The 21,816-nt window shown below is 41.0% G+C and overlaps 2 protein-coding genes across 5 annotated transcripts; one reads left to right on the top strand and one right to left on the bottom strand.

The window, feature by feature from the left end:
• Positions 1-23: 23 nt before the first annotated feature.
• On the bottom strand, positions 24-11,488 carry LOC136437580 (sterol regulatory element-binding protein 1-like). The gene is made up of 5 exons (XM_066432199.1): positions 11,326-11,488; positions 1,514-1,938; positions 651-965; positions 234-348; positions 24-40 (listed from the first exon to the last, which is right to left on the bottom strand). The coding sequence occupies exons 1-5, from the start codon at positions 11,432-11,434 to the stop codon at positions 24-26; spliced, it is 981 nt and encodes a 326-aa protein (XP_066288296.1). The 5' UTR covers positions 11,435-11,488.
• Positions 11,489-12,243: 755 nt separating this feature from the next.
• On the top strand, positions 12,244-21,585 carry LOC136436983 (sequestosome-1-like). Of its 4 annotated transcripts, XM_066431401.1 has the most exons (9): positions 12,244-12,372; positions 12,546-12,757; positions 15,894-15,989; positions 16,550-16,884; positions 17,518-17,833; positions 18,485-18,801; positions 19,694-19,823; positions 20,518-20,643; positions 21,165-21,585. In XM_066431401.1, exons 2-9 carry the CDS (start codon positions 12,574-12,576, stop codon positions 21,329-21,331), a joined length of 1,671 nt encoding a protein of 556 aa, XP_066287498.1. In that variant the 5' UTR covers positions 12,244-12,372; positions 12,546-12,573; the 3' UTR covers positions 21,332-21,585. The 4 variants fall into 4 exon arrangements, with proteins under 4 accessions (XP_066287498.1, XP_066287499.1, XP_066287500.1 ...); XM_066431402.1 differs by lacking the exon at positions 12,244-12,372 and having other exon boundaries at positions 12,454-12,757; positions 17,518-17,761; XM_066431400.1 differs by lacking the exon at positions 12,244-12,372 and having other exon boundaries at positions 12,458-12,757.
• The last annotated feature ends 231 nt before the right edge of the window (positions 21,586-21,816 follow it).

The following is a 21,816-nucleotide window of genomic DNA, read 5'->3' as shown; positions in this document are numbered from 1 at the left end:
CGAAAAACAACGAAATAAGATGCTTACATCATCGCAATTTCTAACTAGGACAGCATCAAAACATGTCCAGACAGGCAACAAGATGCACATACAATTCCTGGAATTCTTGTGAACTACACACAATACATGCTACAATCAGGCTCACTCAAAGAGAATTGCCAAAAACTAAATTGATGTTGTAACTACGAAATGTGAGGAAAAGAAAGAAAATACATGTAAGGAAAAAAGCCTACCTCTCTTCTGAAGGGCCATCTTGAGTTGGAGGTTCTCCTGTTTAAGTTTGTTGATGATCTTTTCTTGGTGGTGGATATGGTCAATGGCTTTTCTCAGAACTCCAGCTTTGTTCATCTGTGAAATATAAATAGCACAAATCATTATTTTAAGAATAAGAGGTAAAATAACAAGATATTAAACCCTACAATGTCGCAAAATACTGCAAGTTCATTTTATGTTACAATAATCTAATTAAGTTGTAGGAATACTAGTGGAAAGGAAGTTTTTGTATTGTTCTAAGTTATCGGTCACAAAACAATACTGTGGCTCAAAAATAAGTTTACAAAAATTAAACTACAACAAATATTTAAAGGTTTACAGTAGTTTTTCCTTAAATTTTGTCAGCTCGCAGAGAACAATATTCAAGTTTAACAAACCTTGGCCTCTTCTCCGACAACCAGGTTTTTCAGTTCAATGATTTTGTCGTTAATGCTACTACGGTAGCGCTTCTCGATGGCGTTGTGGGACGACCGCTTTTCCACCTTCTGGACGGGAGACGCCGGTTTTGCAACCGTGAGCCGATTGATTGGCAGCTTCTCGGTGTCGATGAGCATCGGAATGGTGGTCGTGAGGATGGTGTTGCCGTTGACGACGGCTGTTTGTAGCGGAGCAGAGACCGAGGCTGTCGTGGCGGTGCAAGATGTCAAGGAGTCGGTTTTGATGATTGACAATACCTGAGGCTGGATCACCACCTAGAAGAAACAAAGAACATATCTTTAGATAGTGCTGTTTCTTTTCACGGAATTCGGGTGAAACAATTCTGCAATATAGTAGTGATACATTGGAAACACATACTGTAAATGCAGAAATGTTTGCGGTGGTTTTGTGCTCACGGTTTTTGCGGTGAACTCATTGACGCGAACTTCAAACCACTGTGAAAAGCCGCTCCGTTGTGTGACTATAGACTATAGTGCTACTATTGTTTGAAACACTAACACTCCATTTTCTCCCAACCACGCAAACTTGGATGCATATACAGTACATTCGAAGAATTGCAGTATAACAATCTAGTGGCTGTGCATTTTAAAACTAATGCAGTAAGATAAGGCTTCCTTTCTATTATCATAATCAATAATTTTATATACACACAATTATTTCTTTTACAAATTACTTCAATGTCACAGGTTTCAGCCATTTCGCAGTGGAAAAGGCACCACAAAAGCAACATGGTGAAAATTTCAAAATTTACAGTATGCTGCATGATTCTGAATAAATCATAATTCTTAAAAATTCAACCCACCTGGTGAATCTGTCCCTGCTGCATCGGCTGCGGAGATGGTGCCTGGCTAGCTGGAGACAGCTGCTGTTGTCTCTGCACCTGCTGCACCGGAGACGTGCCCTGCGGCTGCTGATACAGCTGCTGCTGCACCTGCATGGCATTGTTGGGACTGAAGCTACCGCTGCGCTGAGTGTTGAGTAGATTCTGTAGCGAGACGTTCTGTGTGGTCCCGTAGTGCTGTACTGGGGTGTTGGTAGTCTGTTGGGAGGGTTGTTGTTGTTGCTGTGGTAAGGTAGGGTTCATGTTGGCGGTGAAGTTGAATTGGTCCCTGGGGGGTGAGATGGGGGGAGACAGGAGACTGGACGTCTCCTGCCCTCCCACCAACGGGTCCAGCGCAGCGTTGAGAAGGAAATCCGCATTCCCATCCCCAAACTGTTGGAGCATGTCTGAAAAGAAAGCAACAAAAAGATATATATTATTATTGAATATTTTTCTTTCAATGTCTCAACAGAAAATGTCCATATATATATATGAAGTCAACCCTGTAAAAGTGACCACCACTTCTGATTGTTCCTGACTCTTACATTTTACAACTTTTTTTTTCCACTTGAGACAAGTGCCAGAGAAAAAAAACAGTCTTACATGTAAGTGACCATCTGACCACAAAGACCAGATTTTACTGGTCCCCTAAAGCTGAATGGTCTTCTTGGCCAGTTTTGAAGTAATTTTTTTGCTTGGAGACATTAATTAATGCCAAAGATATATCAAGGCACAGTTCAATAGTTGAGATAACTTCATGAGAAGCTTTGAGGAAAAAAAAGGCTGTTAAACCGATTTTATCTATCCTTACCTATAAAGTCTAAATAAAGACATTGCATATTAAATATACCATTATTCCAATAACAAAGCTTCCAGAAAATGCTGCTCATTAACATCAGTACATAAAAGTTGAACAACCTGAAAAAATATATTGTTGAAAGAATTTTCTACAATTGACAGCCACCTTGGAAATGCGTAACTATTTTAAGCCGTGTAACATTAGAAAATTGACAACCAGACAACCGACAAACTAAGTTATTACCAAAATTGAAAAAGTTACCTGCATGAACCATAGCTGATAGACCAAATAAAAGCTAAATTCCTGGGTCGAAAATTCAACCACAAATTCAAAACTCCACCAGTACGGCAGTAGTTAAAACTCTACTAGATCAGTCTAACGGAATAAGACCATGTCAATAGTAGCTGCACTAATAGCTCCATGGAGCTGGCTCCATGGAGCTAGCTCCATGGAGCAGATTAGTGCAGCCTTGCGGCAAAGTTTTTCTACCTCCATGGAGCTGGCTGGCTCTATGCACTTTCAATGCAAAATCATGGTTAACGTCACCCCTAAGAAAAGTGTAAAAATCTCTATTCGGAAACGCCGCTCTACCGCCACCATGCTCGATAGCTGCTATAACGTGTATCCCAATGCCTCTACGCACTTTCAATGCAAAATCAGGGTTAACGTCACCCCTAAGAAAAGTGTAAAAATCTCTATTCGGAAACGCCGCTCTACCGCCACCATGCTCGATAGCTGCTATAACGTGTATCCCAATGCCTCTACGCACTTTCAATGCAAAATCAGGGTTAACGTCACTCCTAAGAAAAGTGTAAAAATCTCTATTCGGAAACGCCGCTCTACCGCCACCATGCTCGATAGCTGCTATAACGTGTATCCCAATGCCTCTACGCACTTTCAATGCAAAATCGGGGTTAACGTCACCCCTAAGAAAAGTGTAAAAATCTCTATTCGGAAACGCCGCTCTACCGCCACCATGCTCGATAGCTGCTATAACGTGTATCCCAATGCCTCTACGCACTTTCAATGCAAAATCAGGGTTAACGTCACCCCTAAGAAAAGTGTAAAAATCTCTATTCGGAAACGCCGCTCTACCGCCACCATGCTCGATAGCTGGCCTGCTATAACGTGTATCCCAATGCCTCTACGCACTTTCAATGCAAAATCAGGGTTAACGTCACCCCTAAGAAAAGTGTAAAAATCTCTATTCGGAAACGCCGCTCTACCGCCACCATGCTCGATAGCTGCTATAACGTGTATCCCAATGCCTCTACGCACTTTCAATGCAAAATCAGGGATAACGTCACCCCTAAGAAAAGTGTAAAAATCTCTATTCGGAAACGCCGCTCTACCGCCACCATGCTCGATAGCTGCTATAACGTGTATCCCAATGCCTCTACGCACTTTCAATGCAAAATCAGGGTTAACGTCACCCCTAAGAAAAGTGTAAACATCTCTATTCGGAAACGCCGCTCTACCGCCACCATGCTCGATAGCTGCTATAACGTGTATCCCAATGCCTCTACGCACTTTCAATGCAAAATCAGGGTTAACGTCACCCCTAAGAAAAGTGTAAAAATCTCTATTCGGAAACGCCGCTCTACCGCCACCATGCTCGATAGCTGCTATAACGTGTATCCCAATGCCTCTACGCACTTTCAATGCGAAATCAGGGTTAACGTCACCCCGAGGAAAAATGTAAAAATCTCTATATGCGAACGCCACTCTACGGCCAACGATTCTTACAGCCTGCTCTAACGTGTTATCCAATGGCTCTACACACTTTCAATGCAAAATCATGGTTAACGTTACCGCTAAGAAAAATGTAAAAACATCTCTACGGAGAACGCTAGCGAACTTACAATGATTACAAGCTGTTGTCGCATGTATTTCCTACGGCTCCACGCACTTTCAATGCAAAATCAAAGCAATGCAACTAGAAAAATTGTATACTATATATTATAGCAAACACATGTTGCGGGGGTCAAAACTTTAACGTAACGTTCGGCAAAAAGTTGACAAAGTTCAGATAATATTTATGTTATGTTCACTTGCAACATCTTACAAAGGCGCCGCTCGCTTGGGTCGTTCCATGGTACTACTACTAGTAGTATAGTGGGTACCTTTTTTATTGTTCGATTTACGTTTTAACAATTATGTCAGCGTTTTAGATTTTCTGTCTCCAATTTTATCGTACAAAACTAAAGGCGTATAATACTACTTTCGTCAAGTAGGCGTTATTTATAAAACCGTCTTGCTCTCGTTCGTTGTTGGTTTGTTTGTGTGCAAGGAGCCGACAAGTGCCTTTGATCTAACCGCCTTATGCGCCTATAAATAAGAACAATGAACTCGCGCGGCGGTCCCATGTTGTCAACATACTACAGGCTGCATTTTGTTTACATCATTATATCCCGTAGAGACTTTCGGGGGCTATTACCATAGCAACAGCCAGGCGACACATTTTTCACTCCCAGAGAGTACCGTGGGCGTGTCTCACAGCGGACCACCTATAACAGATAATTCGTGCTCTAATGTGTAAATCCAAGGTAACCCACATGGTTCATTTTCATTCAATTAAGACAGTGAAATTGTTGCTTTTACAGTCAGTTAAAAATTTAACTATAACAAACTACATATAGCCCTAATGCTTGTTTGTCAACGCACACGTACAGCATTGACAACAATTTATTTTTGATTTCTCTACACTGTAACGAAACTTGCATGCAATGATGTCCCTAGACCTTGCACCCAGAAATTGCAATATTCTGAAACTGTAATGGAAACTCCGACCCGTGTCATATGCCAGAAATCTAGCCTCCACCAGGCCCTCTTACGGGCGTATGAATCGTAGAATTCGGCAGGAAAAGGAATAATTAGCCAGTAGAGTCAGTCCACAGTGAATATCACATTTCGCCCGTTTAGGACGGAGCCTGCAAGTGAAACCCTGGCGTAGTTAGTCTGGTAGAGACTACCAGAAATCAATCTGCCTGTGTTATCTGGATAGTCAACGCGACAAAGTGGCGTCACTTTCCTCCTATCCGCTTTTTGAAAAAGTCCTGGTAAATGTTAGAGCTACATCGGCTGCCTAGAGTCCATTCCAAGTCACCGCGAGGGTTGTTATTGTCATAATTTAGAACTATTTTCAAGTTATTGTTATTATTTGTGTAAGAGATTTGATACTTTTGAAATATTTTGAATGTGATTTCAACTTTATAAATATTTCTTAAGTTTTCTACAACTTAAGAAATATTCATGATGTAGAATATGATATTTACAATGGTTTCTAAATAATGGTAGCAGCATTCTACCATTATTTACAATTATTTACAATTTCTTACCATTTTCTACCATTATTTGTAACATCTCTATAAATAGGTCAGAGGGCTGGGAAGAAAGTAATTCACACATCCTTGCGAAGTTTAGGGAAGAATGCTTTCCACAAAGGACCCAACAGTGTCCTGCAGTGAAGTCTAAAGATGTACAAAGGCAGACAGAAGGGCCAGACTAGCGCCTACTTTTATGGGGGCAATCACCATTCTACCATTGTTAACCATTTTCTACCATTTTCTGTTAATATTTCGAAAAGTTAAATAATCACATAGATGTTTAGAAATTATTACAAATAAAGAGTTTTTTGTGCAGCTACTTTCAAAATATTTCTAAATTATCTAATGAAATTTAAATAAATTCATATTTTTGTATTTGATCTTTTAGAAAAATTTAGAACTATTGTCAGTCAGATATTCTTTTATAAGAAATTTTTCAAAATGATTACAAATATTATTATAAAACCCTCGCGGTGACTCGGAATGGACTCTATGTCATAAAGTTTGCAACATTTTACCAAGGAGGTTAAAGGCGCCGCTCGCTTGGGTCGTTCCGTGGTACTACTAACGGTACTAGTGGGTACCTTTTTTATTGTTCGATTTAGATTTTAAGTTAACAATTATGTCAACATTTAAGATTTTTGCCTCCAATTTCATCGTACAAAAGATAAAGGCGCATGATATTACTCTCGTCAATGAGTTATTATTCATACATGTAGATCTAAAACCTTCTTGCTCTCGTTGGGTGTTTTTGTGTTTGCAAGGAGCCGACAAATGCCTCTGATCTAACCGCCTTCCGCGCCTCCAAATAAGAACAATGAACTCGCGCGGCGGTCCCGTGTATGCACGGCTGCATTTTGTTTACATTATTACATCCAGTAGAGACTTTCGGGGGCCGTTACCATAGCAACAGCCGGGTGACACATTTTTCACTGGCAGAGAGTATCGTGGGCGTGTCTCACATCGAAATGGACCTACCCTGTATAGCGGAGTACCTCGGCTGATTTCTACTATTTTCCCAACGATAGGACGGAGCCTGGTAGAGGCTACTACTGTGGAGATATTCTACATCTGTGGTTTATATACTAGTGCTTTAGTCTGAAATGATTACTAATAGCTGATTTCGTGACGCCAACCATAAATTTGACTTGTTTGCAGAGTAACGGGCAATCCTCATTCACCAGGGGGTTAGCAACTGTAATTAGTTACAGGACTGTATTTCCGGCCCGGCGGGTAGTCTCTACCAGACTAACTACGCCAGGGTTTCACTTGCAGGCTCCGTTACAATGCAATACAATAGCCCTGGATACAATGCAACACAACACAACCCTTTCTTTTGCACGTTCACGACAGGGATGTTCGTGCAGGTCTATCCTCTTGTCCCTTTGATTTCAGCAACTTTAGTCTCCCGTCGACCAAACGTGCGGTGACACGAATGCTCAATCTACCTTCCTTCTACCAAGGCACAACCAAAGAAATAAATATTCAGTGTATAAACAAATGAATACATTTTCCTACACGTATTTGTTCTGGTCGCCAAGGTCTTACGAACACCATGACCACCGCATAAAAATGGTGACACCAGCCACGGTAGTCCCTTCTTAGTCTTCTGTAGTCTCTAACGGGACTGCAGCAGGACTCTACGAGCACTGACCTCCAAGGAAGGGTCGCAGAAGAGCTCTAGGGAGTTCCTTCATAGGCTATATGGATTATGGACTAAGGAGACGTGAACCATGTATTGCATTCATTGTGAATGGAGCCGCCAAGTTATGTTTATCGTTCGGTAAAGCCCTCCATGGGGGAGTGATTTTTGTCAAGGTGACGTGAACCATGTATTGCATTAATTGTGCGAGGAGCCGCCAAGTTATATTTATCGTTCTGTAAAGCCCGCCTTGGAGGAGTAATCTCTATTTTCGAAAGGTGACGTGAACCATGTATTGCATTCATTGTGCGTGGAGCCGCCAAGTTACGTTATGTAAAATCCCTCCATGGAGGAGTAATTTCTATTTTTGTAAAGGTGACGTGAACCATATATACAAATTTTCTTGAGAGTGACGAAAACCATGAGTCTGCATTCATTGTGCGTGGAGGCAGCTCTATGAGGCCCGCTATCGTTAACCAGAACGTATATACATGCGGAGTATATTTTTTTTCTTGAGTGTGACGTTAACCATGAGTCTGCATTCATTTTGCGTAGAGCCAGCTCTACGGTGCTGGAAAAATGCCGAAGGGTTGTATCAATAGCTCCATGGAGCTAGCTCTATGGAGCTAAAAGGGATACAAACTTTCTTGAGGGTGACGTGAACCATGAGTCTGCATTCACTGTGCGTGGAGCCAGCTCTATAAAGCTTATTTAACATTAACCAGAGCTATCACTGGCAATACTCCATGGTGGAGTATTAAAAAAAAATGGGGGGTGACGCAAACCATGAGTATGCAATCAAAGTGCGTAGAGCCAGCTCTACAAAGCTGGAAAAAGAGCCAGCTCTACGAAGCTGAAAAGCTGCCGTGGGGTTGTACTTTTAGCTCCATGGAGCTAGCTCTATGGAGCTAAAATGTACCACTATGCAAATTCTCTTTAGGGTGACGTGAACCATGTGTCTGCATTCATTGTGCTAGAGCCAGCACTATGAAGCTTGATTTTTTTTCTTCAAGGTGACGTGAACCATGCATATGTATTTTTCTTGATGGTGACATGAACCATATAAATGCATTCATAGTGCGTAGAGCTGGCTCCATGGAGTTGGAAAAAAATTTGCCGCAGGGCTGTACTAATCGCCTCCATGGAGCTAGCTCCATGGAGCTGGCTCCATGGAGGCGATTAGTACAGCCCCTTCTGGTCTCATTCATGAGTTTTTCCGCCCCATAGGCTTACATGTTATAAAACGTGTTTTACATGGGCGCGTTCGTAATGAAGCTATAGGAAATGCACCGATGTCATTCATTCTCTGTTGAGCTCATCTACCCTAGATCATTTGAAAAAATTGCCAACTACCAGTTGGCATACAAGACCTTTTTATGGCAATTAAAAGCGGCACTTAGCTAGACCCCCTAAATAGGCACTTTCCAGCTGAAAGTGATCGACCGAATTACCGCCAATGTCCGGCTGTGGACGTCCGACCTCGCGCGCGGCTGCCGAACTTTACCTGTTAATTTCTTCCGTTACAAACAAGCTTTCATCAGTTTGACGCTTGATATCAGCTGGCCTAGCTATAGGCGATTTTTACACCGATATAGACACACGTACATGCAGCCGTTCATTTTTTTTGGCAACGGACTCTTTTAGGGTACCCACTCGGAGTAATACATAAATGAGACCTTAAGTATAATGTATTAAGTCAATGATGATTAAAACGGAAGAAAACTATCTTCTCCATCATCCTTGAAAGTTCGGGTGTCCTACGTCGACGCATTGGCCTTTGACACCTGTGAAAAACATGAAGCGCCCCCTAGCGGACGCGGTTCAGGAGAGAACAGATTGTGCGGCTTTTAGTGATTCTGGGCTTCAAATTACGCCAATGCTGGCCAGCAAGCGTGTTTTTGAGCTTGGCTGATATGCGATCGAGGCGTACAGGACTAGACAACGACTCAAAGTGCTGCTTTGTGCGCAGCCTGGCTGGGTAGACTCTGAAAGAACGAGGATGGAATCTGGGTACAGACACAAAGACGGCCGTCGGAATCGTCCTAAGATACACGATTAAGGCAAGATACACGAATAAGGCATGGGGGAAGGGGGGGGGGGGGGTGTCGCCGTCAGCCAAAGTGTATAACATAGCCTTTTACTTGACACGGAGCTTTACGTCTGGAAGTGTATTGCAATATGCCAGCTTGCGTACGCGTTAGCTGCAGTTTACTGAGGTACGTGCGTCGTTGTGCCTGTTGACACCTAATTTTCCAACACAAAACGCAACAGAAGGAACAGAAGGATGCTCTATTTCGTGTATTTACGATCTGAAACTTTAGTCTTCTTTCAAATGGCTTCTACTTCTAGCAAAGCATAATACAATGAAAAAAACAATAAAAACGCCCCTCAGAAATGTAGACTAGTCCGTTGCCATGGCAACTTGCGGTCAGAAAATGCGGGGTGACGCCGGGTTATCGATCGTTTTGAAATTTACGCGCCAGCGCTAATCGTTGATTTTTTATGAATATTTTTCATTTTTATTTAAGGTCTCATTCATGAGTTTTTCCGCCCCATAGGCTTACATGTTATAAAACGTGTTTTACATGGGCGCGTTCGTAATGAAGCTATAGGAAATGCACCGATGTCATTCATTCTCTGTTGAGCTCATCTACCCTAGATCATTTGAAAAAATTGCCAACTACCAGTTGGCATACAAGACCTTTTTATGGCAATTAAAAGCGGCACTTAGCTAGACCCCCTAAATAGGCACTTTCCAGCTGAAAGTGATCGACCGAATTACCGCCAATGTCCGGCTGTGGACGTCCGACCTCGCGCGCGGCTGCCGAACTTTACCTGTTAATTTCTTCCGTTACAAACAAGCTTTCATCAGTTTGACGCTTGATATCAGCTGGCCTAGCTATAGGCGATTTTTACACCGATATAGACACACGTACATGCAGCCGTTCATTTTTTTTGGCAACGGACTCTTTTAGGGTACCCACTCGGAGTAATACATAAATGAGACCTTCTCGACCATGTTCCCTCCACACCCCAGCTTTCTGCATCTGGGCTTCATTCCCTCCAAAAAACAGCTGATTTCCCTCTAGAGCGAGCCTTACTGCCTATTGGTGGACCCACATGGTCTGATCACTGATGTAAACATCTCACAAGGAGGGGGAAAACATGGGAAGAGGTCAGGGCGGGGTCATTCTTAATCACATTAGGGGAAATCTACGCTCTGATTGGTGGAAACGGAGTCAGGAGGGTGACTCTAGGCGCTGATTGGTCGAGACGGGGTAGCCTGATGTTTCCTGATTAGATCATCACTCCAAATATGGAAGTCACCAGTTCTCAAAAATGCTTGTGTTTTTATGGAAATTGTGGAGTCAAAACAAGAGGGGAAAGTGCTGCCAAATAGTGGAATTATGGAAAACAACTTTCACTCTTTCTGTTAAGTATTTATGATCAAAATTTGGAAGTTTTGATGATTAAAACGAGAGAATTTACCACACAGAGCCGAAAGAAAAGTGTGGATTCTTATCTAACCTCCTTGCTTTTTAGCATCGAATGCACATGTACAGGTTTATAAAAATTGATCGACCTCAACAAACCCTTTCTTAAAAACACTATGAGAAAATGCACACAGACAGCTTATAATATCATAAAGTCTAAACAATACAACTTAAAGATAATTAAAAACAACTTTTTCAGCAATTTTTAGAAGGACTGGCGCGTTTAGGAATCTGGACTATAGCTTTCAATACCACCATTTGCGACTCAATCAAAAATACAAACGCGAACAATTGTATTAAGCATATCCTCTGTAGATCAATAAAACACATTTCATAATAGAAATTTTCATAAACATTTCAAAAACATATATATTATTGAAATAGGAGTAAAAACTCAAGTCAGATCAAATGAAATCGACTAGCGTCGTCTGCCAAGGGACGAAATCGCCCACCCACTATCGTCACTTCTACCGGTTATTTTAGACTACAAAACGAAGGAATACACATTTAGTTTTCAGCAAAATGTTGCTCACCATCGATGTCGTCCAGTAGGCCATCCTCGAAGCCGCTGTTGCCGCTAAAGTCGGGCGGTAAGTCCGGGAAACCCGGGTCCGCACCCGTCCACTGTTGCTCCGCCGCCATGTTCTGTCCGAGTGTTGAAAATACCAGCCCACAGACCACGAGAATCTGACCAATCAGCGCGCGAGAAAACATCGGATGATTTTACGTCAAGAGTGATTAGCATAATTTTTGGAGCGAGCCTTCCGTGCGCATGCAAACGCTACCGAAAAGATAGAAAAACAATTGCATATTTTCATGTATTATAATAACGGCGTTTTTATGAATAAAATACCACTGAAGACATATATTTGAGTAGTTTAAGGTGGACATATTTCACAATAGTGGTGTGAAAATGTTATAATGTGTTGTACAAATTATTGCATCTAGAACATTGGATGCTGTCGTAATGAAATCCAACTGGAAGAGCTAAAGTCCGACATTGGCGGGGAATAGCTATCAAAAGAGGTTTGTCTCAATTGAATCTATTATAAATCTATAATGAATATATGCATAGAAGTATTTACAACTGTCTTATATTAATTTGTTTAAAGTATGTACAGATTTCAATCTCACTTTTAGCGTATTGCTTGTATGTAAGACATTGTTTGTCATTCTGATACTACCCTTAAAATTAAGTATTATGGTATCTTCTCTAGAATAGTCCACTAATAACAGAAAGGAGGGTTGAAAAGTATTTGCTTAAGTTATTATGCATTTTGCCACCAAATTAACCCCATAAAGAATATTTGTTATAAATTCTATATCTTATGATATGCATTTAAGTTTTTTTGTTGACGTATTATTACAAACAAAATATTTCTTAAACAAGTTTTATGCGAATATAATATACCAGGTCATCTTGGTATAGCCCAACCATTACGTCATTCCTAAATATTTTGATTCGGGTCAGTGAGTGCAACTCATCTGTGTTTACGTGCTGCGCAACAGTCACGAGATCGCTCGTTGCACAACAGCAGTCGGTGCAAAACTTGCACTGTCATCGTTGCAACACAGCTTCGGTGAGTCATACGTGCTATTCTCCACCTCCATGACTCATATGTAGAATATTCTCCAACATTCTAGATTGCACCTAGGTTGGGTATAAAAACGTTTCGTCTTGACGTGTATTTTACTCTCCCTTTATGCACAACTACTGAAGACATCAATTTTCATATTTGTGTTTTGCAAGCAGTCAGAGTTTTTCCGATCGAGAATCGACGATGTCACTTACCGTGAAAGCCTACCTTGAGCGCTCGGGAGGGGTGGCCGACAAGCCCGCCCAGGAAATCCGTCGCTTCGCGATGGACCCCGATGTCTCCTCAAACTACGACTACCTGTCCCGTAAGGTGGCCCAGGTCTTCCCGTCTCTGTCCGAACCTGGAGACTTCAAGCTCTTTTGGAAAGGTGAGCTTCCGTCTTAAGTCTTTTGTTTGCAATCTTAAGGGTTTTTTTTTAAGATAATGTTACTTTAATCAATTCTTTTTCGGCTTGAATTATACTATCTATAGAATTGTGTCAAGAAAAAAAAACTAAGCAATTTGTGTGTCTGATAAACTTTTTGTCGGGCAAAATCTTGATTTGTTCATCTTGGAAAAAGGGAGTGCTATATTTCTAAGTTTGTTGTTGAAAGGAGCCTATAACCTCCTTGGATTTTGCTGTCACAAATTATGATTTTGATATTCTATTTGCTTTCAAACCGAAGTCTATGGCGAAAAAATATCCCTGCCTAAAATGTAACGCATGATAGCTTGCCTTTAATGATCTCTTGACCGTTTTTTAAGAGTAACTCCAGGCCCTTTTTTTATTTCTATTTGAACACCATTTTCATGTCTTGTCAAATTTCCCAGCCATTTTCCTCGGTCTAAAAAGATATTTCTAATTTGATAAAAACGTTTCTCAAGAGAAAATAGCCTTTGCAAATTGGTTGAAAAAGAAAAAGAAAAGTCTAGTGTTTATGCTGGGTTTGGTGACAGTGCAGATTTGGACAGACGCCATGTTTTGCGTGACATAACAAAGTTGGACGCCACCATAACAATGGCTGATGGTGACATGGCAGATTTGGACGACGCCATCATGTAAAATGTCACCATAACATTTCTGGTCTCACTTACTGGTCCAGGGATATAGGTTTTTTCTGTACTTAGAAACATATATCATGTTATCTTGTCACAATGTCTGAGTTATTCAGTTACAATAAGCTAGTTCGGAGTTGCTACTACGCATGTGCAGTGTCAAAGGTGAAGGCCCCGGCGACGTAAACAAGACCCGTCTGGACGTTGTTATGCAAATCAAGACAATGTGCAGTGTCAAAGGTGAAGGCCCGCCGGCTTGAAAACAGTGCTCGTCTCGACATTGTCTTGATTTGCATAACAACGTCCAGACGGGTCTTGTTTACGTCGCCGGGGCCTTCACCTTTGACACTGCACATGCGTAGTAGCAACTCCGAACTAGCTTATTCAAGAACTAAATGAAACCATCTTGATTTTTCTTGCTAAACTCAATTTCATTTTTTGGGATCCTGAGAACATTGAGAAATGCACAATGCTGTTTTGCGCATGTATTGCACAATGCTGAACATTCCTGTTGTATGACATGCACAACTTGGGCATCTCATTGCTATGCACAATTGCCTTATAAGGCAATTCTGCAGACAGGGAATGCAGACATAATTGCACCCAGTCATGCAACATCCTGTTTTGCAACTTCTAAATTAGGTTATGATTCATCACAATGTTGGTTGTGCACAACATGATAACATGATGCAATCTGTCCCAGTGTTGTGCAATCCACTCATGCAAATCCTGTTTTGCAACTTCCCAATGGGGTTGACTCATCATCATGTGACAGCTGGGTTTCATTGCAGTATGATGCAATTAGCCTGGTGGTTGTGCAATCCAGCTGTTGTGCAACACCCTGTTTTGCAACATTTGATTGACAGAAGGGTTTCTTCACAGCATGATGCAATATGCCCCAAGATTGTGAAATTCAATTATGCAAGACCCTGTTTTGCAACTTTTAATTGGAAATGACTCATAGTCTTGTGACAGTAGGGTTTCATTGTAGCATGATGCAATTCTTATCTCTGTTGTGCAATCCCAAACCGGATGCAACATCCTGTTTTGCAACTTGATTTAGAAGCCTTATCACATTGCAGGGTCAAATTTCATAATAACAGGTTGTTTAGATTTTAAAGCTACCTGTTGGTAAAATTGATTGTGTTCAACATTTTGTTGCAATTAATTATGCCTTACATTACTTTTACCTGTATAATGGCAAGATATTTTGAAATTGTTAAAAGAAGGGTCTCATTTGTGAGATTGTCCAGTACTATAAATTCTTCTATTTTTGAAGGCGTTAATTTTATGGGAGGTGTTGAAAGGAGGTTTTGCAGTGTCGCGGTTCATTTCTGTAGTACACTGTAGTACTAAGTAATTAATACAATGAAAACATGAATTATTCGCATTGAAGTTGTCAACTTGAAAACCACAAAACCTGGTGACCGCAAACATTTAAAAAATTAACGTATGTGAATCACCACTTTTAAATGATGTCACCCCACCCTGGTTAAATCATGCAGAAGAATTGACATTTTGTTAGACGCTTACTGTCAACATGAAAAACAGGAACAAGCAGTCACATGCTTGGGAGATTTATTTGATATAAGAATAGATATGACGCAGTCCCTTGATGAGAAGATATATGAATTGAAAAGACATTTAATTTTTTCTAAAGTGTCAAGTTTAAGAGCAATGCTTGATTTCATTAGTTTCCAAGCAGATGCAAGGTTCTCGCTCATTCTCTTTTTTTATGCCTGGTGTTGCAACTTTGGTACACTTTTTTAATGTAATACCAATTTAAGTTCTTGGCTAACAGATTTTTTTTTTAAATTTTAGCTTAAAAAAATCTTGAAAACAGAAGGCTGGGGTGAAAACTTGCACCTGACCCTGTTCACTCCCTGAATTGTGTGCACCAATAAAGTACAGACTTTCCTGTGTGTTTTCATGTTGATTTTCCAATCTAGCATTTTTTTCAAGTCTGTTAAACAAGAAATTAACATGGTGTGGCCTAAATGCTACATTTTTTAACAGTTCAACTCCCCTTACAGATACATTGCAGTGTAGTTCTGTAAAAGAGTACTGATGTTGCGAAAACTGTGGAGGCATAAAACACCGAGAAGCCGGTTCCCTACATCTGCTTGGAGATTATAATTCGAAGAGTCAATCACACAAAAATTTCACCTCAATACTTCTATTTTCAAATCCATCCAGGGAGCAATGATTTGAATCACAATGCCTGGATATAAGTTCTGATCAGCTGTGGTTAGTTAATAAGTTATCCCCATTGTTTGATTAGTTGATAAGTTAACAATGTCCTTACAGATAGGGAAGTTCACCATTTGTGGTTGGTTAATACTAGTATAATAGGTTATCTCTATGCAATTGTTAGGTGCAATTTTGTCTCAATGGCTAAGAGTGGTCAGTTGAGTTGTCATCTCCATAGAATTGTCAGTTGTTAATGAGTTATATTTGTGACCTTGCAGATGGCGAAGGTGACCTTGTGTCCTTCTCCAGCGATGAAGAACTGTTGGAAGCCCTTGGATTCGTCAATGACGGCATCTTTCGCATCCATGTGAAAGGTAAGTTAATTAAAAATTAGTCATTACGATTTTTACAATTTGTTATTCATATATATTCAATACTGTATTTAGTACTATAAGTAAACTTCATTGTAAATTACATGTGTAGAAACCTACTTTAATATAGTCAGCCGTTTGAGTCCTTATATTGCAAGACTCTATCTTTATAAGGATTTAGTGATAGAAAAAAACTGCAGGAAAACATCCTGAATTGTCAGTAGCATTTTTGATAAAACAGCTTTCGCAGCTATGCTAATTTTTTTAGTATATTGCAATTTGCAAAGAAGAATCTCACTGCATTGAGCATTATCACAAAATTTGAATAAAAATCTGAGTCAATCCTGAAAATTAAGTTACAATGCAGAGCATTTATTATGTTAGTTATGTTAATAGTATATTAACGTTACATTAGTTCCCCTCTGTTTCTTCGTCTTTTTGCTAAATCAGACATAAATTTGCAGTCCACTTAATGATATGGATATCACAAAACCAGGAACATCTTTTACTGACAAGTTTTAGTTATAGATAAATAAAGGCTTATCATAACCACTGTTCCACAGTGTCTGGTGGTGGTACCTCCCAGCCAGATGGAATCTTCCACCCCAACGTGGTGTGTGACGGCTGTAATGGTCCCGTCATGGGGTCGCGCTTCAAGTGCACCGTGTGCCCCGACTTTGACCTCTGCAACAACTGCGAGGGGGTGGGACTGCACCCGGAGCACGAGTTGCTCCGCATGCGCAACCCGACCGCGCCGAGACATCCTCCATTTCACGGGATGTTCGGGCCCCCTCCACCCCCTGGGTTCCCCCCTGGATGCCCCCCGCCCCCTGGATGCCCCCCTCACCACGGCCCTCCCCCTCACTACCCTGGACAGCAGGGATTCGGACCAGGAGGGGTAAGAAATACTGTAAAATCACTTATTTTTTGCAGAATCTTAATTTAATGATATTTCTATGTGTTTTCCTCTACCAGGACAATGTTCAACTGTTAGTAGTAAATTTATGCAATGGAAACCCATATTCATGATTCTGCAGACCCCACCCAAAAATATAAACTATGCAGAAGATTTCAAGATATACAGTACACAATTTATTGCACTCTTTTGCCAATTTGAAATTAAAGATCATTTTTTCTTAAAAAATTACTATAGATGTTTCAATTAGTTAGATTTTTGCTTTGGATTCAATTTGTTGTCTTTAGTTGTTTGATAATGTATGGAAACTTTTCAATACATGCTCTTGTTTTGAGCTATTTGATATACCCATTTCAAGTTTGATGACTTAAAATTTAAAAGCCATACCTACAAGTAATGTTAGAACAATGTGTCATTTGGATATTCTTTATCCGTCTGTACTTCCGTATGTCTCCAAAGTAATATGGTGAGGAATATTTTATAAGAATACTGATATGACTGAAAAGGAATTCAAAACAATGTTGCAAGTATCACACATCTGCTTGGAGTTCTAGATCTGCTTGTTTTGTTGAGTGAGGTTCAAATGCTTATTTGTTTTTTTGTTGTAAATTTTAGCCTGGCTGGTTCATGCCTCGCCGCTGGTGGCGCCAGTGGGCCCGCGGGATGTTCGGACCCAACGCACGCGGCAGGCGCCGTTGCCATGACGAAGAGGGTGATCCCGAGGCTGAGTCTCCTGAAGAGGGGAAACAAGCGCCCGCTGACGGAGAAGAGCCCCAAGAGTCCACCAATCAGGAGGCTGGAGCACAGGAGGACGGTACCCAGGAGGCAGGCGGCGCGGCCGGACCACGTGAGGACGGCGGTGAGGCTCCGCCAGCGTTTGATTACCTGCAGCACGTAGGACAGGCGGTGGCAAGCATGCTGGATCCCCTGGGTTAGTAGAGTTAGTGGTGCTTAGTCTTCATTGGCTGTTGAGTTAATTGCTTTAATTTACTTTTGCAATCTGATTGGTCAGTAGAGCTTGAGGCTTCTCCATCAACTTGATCTACAGTAATTAGCTTAGTCCTTTTGCCATGTATAAATTGCTTTTCATCTACATCCAATGAAAATGCTTACCTTGTTAGTTAAGCAAGCTCATTGGTCCATGCTTATAACCAATGAAAATGCATACATCTAAGTTAGTCAGAGCTTGAAGCTTTAATTTACTTCTCATAATAAAAAGTACATTTTTCTCTACAGATGTGGTCAGCTCTTTGCAAAACAAATTGCATTACATGTACAGCTAATGAAAATGCTGAATATCTTATGACAGTGAAGCAATCTCATTGGTCCATTCATAATCAAATAACGTGCACTTATATACCAAAGAAGTGATCAGGCAGGAATTCAAAAAAATATTTTCATCCAATGAAAAGGCTTATCTTAATAGAGGAGTGAGCTCATTGGCCCATGTTTATAACCAATGTAAGTGCATGTATCTAAGTACAGTGCAGCTTATTGGTCCAGCATTTTCCATCATTGTTTTGGTGATTAACTGAATTACGTTCTGATCTGTAACATGTGGCTGTCTCGCATTCTTCTACAGGTATCGATGTCGACATCGACGTTGAACATCTGGGCCAGCGTAGGAAGTGTCCCCGCCGCTGGGCGGAGTTCGAGGGCGCGTGGGGACAGGGTCAGGGTCCGGAGGGCGGTCCCTGGAACCGCCCCGGCGGAAAGGGAGGAAGATGCGGCAAGAAGGGCATGAAGAAGTGCATGAAGATGCAGAAGAAGATGCAAAAGAAGCAGGAAAAGATGGCGGCAGAGACGAAGGGAGCTGAGGGGGAGGAGAGGGAGGTACCTGTTACCATGGAGACACAGGAGGAGCAGCAGACTGAGAAACAAGGAGAGCAGGAGGTTATGGTGAGTGTTTTACTGTACTTCTTGTTTCTTTCACTGTAACTTAATGTTCACCGTTTTCACTGTCACCTCTGTATCGTGAACTTATCATCACCGTAAAAACCCTGTTGTGATTATTTATGATTCCTTCACACATCCGTTCTGTGAAGTTAAAGCTCAGTGAAAATGTCAATTTTCCTTACACCGTGCAATTTTTGCTACAGTGAAGATAAAGTGAATTACAGTATTTGATTCTTTTTGCCATTTATGACCTGAGTCTAGGGTGCAAATTTCTTAAACACATTATTGAGATTATAGAGCTATTAGTATTATATTAAGCTGAATATAGACGTATCCCACAGCCCTGCCCGCCTCCATCTAAATGTAGAAATGCAGCCACTCTCTCATTTGTCAAACTGCTAATTGCAATGCTATCATTGGTTGAACTGCTAATTGTGATGGACAGTCAGTCAAGGTCTAAAAACTGATCCTGGCTGTCAATCAGTTAGCAGTTCAGCCTATAAGAGAGGAATCAAGTTTGTGACGACCATGTTTTTTGTATAATTGCACTTCTAAGCTTTAACTCTAGGTTAGGTAAGTGGAGATACAGGATATGTCTATTTTGTGATTGAAACTTTGTGTTGAGTATACTATTACTTAAAGCATACGTAACATATAAGATCTGAGACACTCACTGTGCTTTAGAATTGTGTGTATCATTACAAAATTTATGTACATGTAATTGGTTCCAAGCAATGAGTACTAGATTTTTAAGTTGAAGACATAGATTTTGAGCTTAAATTTGATCACCGAAAGTCATGAAGTTCTTTATATACTTTGTCCTTCCATTAAATTTTGGTTGTTAATGTTTGTTGTTTATGTTTGTTGTTTATGTTTGTTGTTTATGTTTACCCAGGAGGTTACGAAGGATGACAGCGGCAGCGATGCTGACGGCTGGACCCACCTCAGCCCAAAGGAGGGAGAGTTCACTAACGCTGAACCAGGGGAGGAGGCAGATGACACTAAACAGAAGCGCAAGGAGCAAGGTAGGCATCATCAAGACAATTATAGCTTGTTACCTCAGGAAAGGAGGGTCACCTCCGATTGAGGTATTGTAAATTGGTTGTGTTTGACAATGTGTGTTTGCAATGCTATCATTGGTTGAACTGCTAATTGTGATGGACAGTCAGTCAAGGTCTAAAGACTGATCCTGGTGTGTCAATCATTTAGCAGTTCAACCAATAACAGAGGGGATCCAGCTCCAACCACTTGTGAAATATAATGATTTTAGTTACTAGAATATTCTCAAGATTGTTTTGATGGATTTCTAGGAATTTTGGTATGTGGGTTGTTATTGAAGTTTGGGCCCACTTGCAGTATTTTCCAGTACTGCAGAATTACAGACAGTGGCACCCCTTTCTTAAAAGTAGTTTGGTATAGTCCATATACAACTGTCTCGAATGAAAATTCTAAAATGACCAGCTAAATAGAGTTCGTTCATATCATTTTTTTATATTAATGTACTGAGTTAAGAATTAGATTTCCTGTATCAAGAAAAATTTCCTGTACCATCCCAATATTGAGAATGTATATCTCAGACCCATGACATATATCAAGTACGTTATATAAGACTAGTATATAACAGTCAGAATGCCTTTAATTAGTTTATTTCTGTCCCTATGACTGTATTCCTGCGGTGTCCTAACTTACAATTCCTCACTCTCTCTTAATCTCTGTTAGAAACTGTGGTGACGGCTCAGCCACCTGCTGGTGGAACTGCAGGCACAGGGGGCGCTCCTGTCACCACCCAGCCGTCGCCCTCTCGCCCGACTGCCCCTCCCCCAGCCACTGCCGCTGCGGAGTTCGGTACGGTACCTTTCAGCTTTTCCCTGTCACTCCATTCCTACGCTGTATGCTGAAAATATTCAAATGTTCTTGGTGGTTTTATTCTCGTAGTAGGCTTTCAACCTCAAAATCCTTATGACACTAGTATGTGTTTCTAATGAATGATACTACCGTATTACAGAACTGCTTTGGGTTAAAATGCTAAGAATACATCATTGCCTCTATGAAAATGAAAGTGTCCGGACAGCCAGGAAGATGTCTCTGGGTCCCCGGCTGCCCCAGTCATTTCATATTAGCCATCATTTTCACAGAGGCTTCCCTCTTATCTTGAAATTGAAAACCAAGAAATTGAACTTTTACTCATGTATATATTTTGGTCTTTTTTCAGATAATGAAAAGCAAATGTTGCTCCTGTTGAAAATTAATTTAAACGTTTCTGCATGATGAGTACCAGTGTGCCATTAGCAGTTGTTTAACTTACTTGCCTGTAGTAGTATTAGTACATTGTAGTTGTCTAACTTGCCTGTGTTTATTGTTTACAGACAAACAGCTGGCCGAGGCGATCGCACAGATGGAGGCCATGGGTTTCCGTGACGACAATGGCTGGCTGTCGTCCCTGCTGGTCGCCAAGAACTACGACATCGCGCAGGTTCTGGACTCGCTGTACCCGACCGGGCGCAAGCCCGACAGCCTCCCGCCGTACGTGTAAGATGGCGGCCTCTCCGACTCACCCTCGCGACAGATGACGACAAGCAGAACAACTTCTATATGTAATCTACACAGCAAATACTTGTATTAGTATCAGCAATTCTTGCACTTGCCTCAGATATATTCACAAATCAAATATACAGCAAGTTTTATGATGTAATCTTACAAGACATTCAAACAGTTTTGCAATGTGACCTTCAAGGTCATAGAAAAGTCATACAACAACCTGCACATAAAAGCCAGTCATGTGTTTAAGCTACACAATCAGACAATAGACCCATCCTGTCAATCACAATTAGCATTTCAACCAATGATAGCATGGCAATTAGCTGTTTGACCAATGAGGAATTAGCTACACAGTCAGCTGCTCAAAATCAAGTTATACTGTAGTCAGGTCAACAAATATCATCACTGCATAAAATAAATCATTTTTTGGCAATGTTCAAGTAGCGGGCCCATTAGTATACTATTGTTGGAACTATTATA

This window comes from Branchiostoma lanceolatum, chromosome 6 (assembly GCF_035083965.1).
Source record: "Branchiostoma lanceolatum isolate klBraLanc5 chromosome 6, klBraLanc5.hap2, whole genome shotgun sequence".
Taxonomy (NCBI): Eukaryota; Metazoa; Chordata; class Leptocardii; order Amphioxiformes; family Branchiostomatidae; genus Branchiostoma; species Branchiostoma lanceolatum.
The sequence above is the reverse complement of the archived record's forward strand: the minus strand, read 5'-3'. Positions and strand labels throughout refer to the sequence as shown.